Genomic DNA, 4491 nt, shown 5'->3' with positions numbered 1-4491 from the left:
GTCCGCAATGCGATCCACCATTAGAGAAGACCTTAACAGACTATCGAAGCATTCCCTCTGTTTCAAAATAGGGGTTAGCAACTTTATCTACATATGTATGCATGTCGTATCTAGACAATTCTGCGACACTTACTTTCAAACGGTGATAGTACGTTGAATCAATCGTGATATACACATATACGTTTTTTTGTGCCGACAAACATCTGCATATGTTCATCAACTGGCCAGAGCTCTCAAACGACAATAAGGGGAATCGAATATCAAAACCGAGCTAAGTACTTCCTCGGCTGCTATGAATAAGACACGCACGCTTTCTAAAATTTTTCTTTGACAGAAAATTTGGGTAACAATATCTTGATTATATATTTATTTATATTGTACATATTTGAATATTTGATGCCGTTAGATGTGTTTTGAAAAAAGCTATCTAATGATACCAGTTTTTTTTTATCAATGCTCTTACTTTTCATATATCTAGACTGATTTTAAATCAAAGCTAAATTTAAGAAAGCCCGTGTGCCTTATTCGTAAAAACGGTGGAGAAGAACGAGTCCATTCATGCATGTTTTTCCTCTTTCCTTTAACGGCATGGAGGACGAGCCGTTCTTGGTTTACTGCTGCGGCATGGAGGGGACGAGCCAGTACTTGCCTTGTCGATACTGTGTAGTGTGTATGCACTCCGCTTGCATTGATGCTGCGTATAGTCGTATACACTCCACCCACGCGTACTTGTCGATCAGGGGAGCACTACGTGTGGATTATTAACGTACTGCATGCATGTGCACATGTCTTGCTACTCTAGGGGCAATAGATCGATGGTTTTGACACTCACAACAGCTAAAGAATTTGCATAAGAATGATGCTATTTCATTTTTTTTGTGAAAGAAAAGGAGAAAGAGGAGAAATAACACGCAATGATTCATGGCAAGCTGGTATGGGCAGCCAAAAAGCCACTAGCCTTTCTATCCATCGTATTGAATATCTTGTAAAGCGAGCGGAATAGTCGAAGCTCTTGTATGGGTGTATGCGCGCGCCCCCTGTTCTTAGTTGACACGAATCCTAAAAATTATCCTTTTGACATGTTGTCCAAAATATCAACTATACCTATACGTTTGACAAGGAAAATTTCCACAAAATTCACATTACTAGGACGGTGATTAAGTTTGTTCACCATGCAGAATGAATTTTTAAGGGTGTATTGGAAACGCTGTTACTAGGCCGGCCGAATTTACCGCTCGGTAAACCAAATCGATCATTAAATTTTTCTCGATGTTAACAAACTGAAACAATGCAAGACATTTCACACCATGCCTCAAACCGAATTTACCGCCGGGTCTTGAGATTGACGAAGTCACCACAGACACTTCTCTATCGAAGGAAACATTGCCTCCTACTAAAAAATATTTCGACTTTACGAGACACCAAAATATTAAATCATTGGCTTAAACTCAGTTGGTCCGAGGGTATCACAATCCTTTTAACCACTCACTACATGTTAGTTCTCATGCCTCTATATAGTTAGGATGCCCACTACATGTAGTGGATAAATGGAGGCCGGACTACATGTCGCTCTTTATTTTTTTAAATCGGAAATCATATTTTTAAGTTTCAAAAAATTGTCAAAAAAATCCTGAATGTAGTCAATAATGAAATTACAAACATGCAAAATCTTAATGTGAAATTCTTAGTACTTTAGGCTACACAAAAATGACAAATGTGTGGATCTGAGAATAGTGAATAGTGCATATTTCAAAACTATAAAATCTGTCATATTTTATCATTTTGATGTAAGTACATGAAAGACTTGTTAAACGTCTAAGGTGATGGAGATCCCATCCAAATACTACGTTGCCTTGTATGTGGGATAAAATTATCGCTAGCGTTTTATTCAGATGTGCACAAGTCCCTATAAACAAGTCTCAGTTTTCAAAAGCCGCAAAGATGATCATAAACGAGGAGAAATGTACACCTATAAATGGCCAGCTAGCTAGAAATAGTAAAGTTAACTAAGTGAAAGAATCTCACCGTAGCAAATTTGACAGGGCAAACATCTTGAAACTAATCGTTCCAGAGTGAGTGACGAGATCAAGAACGACCCGAAGACCCAAAGTGGGACCCGTATAAAACCGCATAAAGTTGTGCTGGTCAATTCAAATGCCAAGCTAGCCTGGAATCATATGCATTTCCCATCTCCTATTTTTCTTTCTCTCAGCTGGCAACCGCTTGCTATAAATACGACACCACCACCATTGTTTTGTCCTCAACAAACTCCAACACACACCCACACGGCTACAACACGCAAACCTCTGTCTGACGTCGAGTTCTCTGCCGTGCCATCCCCCTCTCCTTGGTTCGACGGCCATAAGGCGAAAGTACTAGCATGGAGTTCGCCGGAGAAGTCGATGACTTCGGCCTCGACCTCATCCGCGAGCACCTCCTCGGGAGCGACGGCGGTGTCCCCACCATGGCGGGTAGCCACCTGGGCTCATTTTGCGACGACGTCACCTTCCCCGTGCTGCCTCCTTCGGCGGCCGACCCGGCAGCGTACCAGCCCACGTCGTTCTTCCCGCCGCAGCAGGAGCAGCAGATGCGAGGCTACATGGACATGGCACAAGAGTACGCGAACTCCTCTCCGGCTGCCGACGTTGGCGAGGCGACGTTCCCTGCGCCGGAGCCGGTGATGATACAGTTCGGCGGCGAGCCGTCTCCTGTGAGGGCGCCGCCGTCGGCGCTGACCATCTCCCGGCCGGCTCCGGACTCGTTCGGGTGGGCGGGTGCTGCTGGCGCGCCAGCGCCGGTGGCGGTGGCGATGCCGGCGGCCGACGCAGAGGACTTCCGCAAGTACCGCGGCGTGCGGCAGCGTCCGTGGGGCAAGTATGCCGCGGAGATCCGCGATCCCAAGCGCCGGGGCTCCCGCGTCTGGCTCGGCACTTACGACACCTCCAAGGAGGCCGCGCGCGCGTACGATCGCGCCGCGTTCCGGATGCGCGGCGCCAAGGCCATCCTCAACTTCCCCAACGAGGTCGGCACCCGCGGCGCCGAGCTCTGGGCGCCTCCCGCTCCCACGTCGCAGGACGCCGGCGGCGTCGCGACGAACAAGCGGAGGAGATCGCAGGAGAAGGAGGACTCCGAGGTGGAGGTGGTCGGGGTGGTGGTAAACAAGGCCGTGAAAACCGAGGCGCCGTCGACGTCGTCCGCCCCGGTATCGTCGTGGGACACGCTCTCGTCCATGTCGACGGGGACAGCGTCTTCGACAGTGACCTCGGCGGACACGACGCCGGACGGAGGGTTCCCTCCGACGCCGCAAACCTCCGACTGGGAGCAGTACTGGGATGCCTTACTGGGTGGCATGCCCCTGCTGTCGCCCATGTCGCCGCACCCGTCATTGGGGTTCCCGCCGCTGATCGTTAGTTAAGGCTTAAGAGACGGTTAATCACTGTCAATTAGGTGGGTTAACCAATAACCTGGTTTTAGTTAGACAACGGCATGATTCTGTTGGGACGCGCTTCTTTCGAGCTTATAAGCAGATGATTTGATGTGTGTTTATAGTTTATACAATACATACGCATAAATATGGAGATCGACCGATCTTCTAAAGAATAAGCAAAGTAGTACGCTGCTGTAAGTTGATTATATGGGTTATACATGTTGTTCTCGTTCTTGGTTTGCTACATTTTTAGCAGGAGTCTGACATTATCTTAAGCCACTTAATTAATTTGAAGACATTGTTCAAGATTTCTTGTTCTTATGCTAGATGGCTATTCAAATAACTAGAATGAAAAATGGGCAAATCGCAAACGAGCAGCAATATGATGCCATTGCATTATCACTAGGTGTTCCGGCACCCTATGATTTCGCTATTAATCGGTATATATAGCTATTTCTTTTTGCACTTTTGTCAGTTTAAAATGATTATCCGAAACTAAATCTGACAATTCCATTGTACTCTGCGAGAAATGTGAATATGGCTCTAGGGAGAACTCAAGATACCACGATCTCAAGTTCTCAACCCATTTTCAGGTACTGTTCTAAAAGATAAAATCTAAATAAAATGTAATAATGATATCTCTGGAGGTACACATACACTTTGTAGAAGCAAAAAAAACATCTTTGTAAGTTTTGTACAACCTTGAGGAAAGTCATGCACATAGAAGGTTTAGTTGAAGCTTCCGTGTATAAATTTTTGCCAAATATATTTGCTTTTCTTTCCCAAATGAGAAAAAGAAGAAGTAAGTTTGCTTGTTCAAAAAAAAAAAGTAAGTTTGTACTATGTGACATCTGTGTTTTCGAAAAAGAAAGGCTTCAGAACTTCGTTCTATATGACATTTGTTTGGGGTATTTCTGAAAACTTCCTCTCCGAATCATAGACTCGTCCAAGACTTAGATCTTGAGAACAAGCACAACCATATTCTAAAAATTTACTCTAAGTATGGTAAGCAACGAGGCAATTGCCTAGATTATTGCATTTCATGGAAGTAGGCTACGGGACAC

At 45.2% G+C, this 4491-nt stretch overlaps 1 protein-coding gene across 1 annotated transcript; it reads left to right on the top strand.

Annotated features, from left to right (window-relative positions):
• The first annotated feature begins 2380 nt into the window (after nt 1-2380).
• LOC124669769 (ethylene-responsive transcription factor 6-like) lies at nt 2381-3415 on the top strand. The gene has a single exon (XM_047206315.1). The coding sequence runs from the start codon at nt 2381-2383 to the stop codon at nt 3413-3415; it is 1035 nt and encodes a 344-aa protein (XP_047062271.1).
• Nucleotides 3416-4491: the final 1076 nt, after the last annotated feature.

Source organism: Lolium rigidum, chromosome 7 (assembly GCF_022539505.1).
Source record: "Lolium rigidum isolate FL_2022 chromosome 7, APGP_CSIRO_Lrig_0.1, whole genome shotgun sequence".
NCBI lineage: Eukaryota > Viridiplantae > Streptophyta > Magnoliopsida > Poales > Poaceae > Lolium > Lolium rigidum.
Note: the sequence above shows the minus strand (reverse complement) of the source record. Positions and strands in the feature narration are given on the sequence as shown.

Excerpts from the sequence above, each read along its gene's own strand:
- LOC124669769 (XM_047206315.1), top strand. The coding sequence starts at position 2,381 with ATGGAGTTCGCCGGAGAAGTCGATGACTTCGGCCTCGACCTCATCCGC.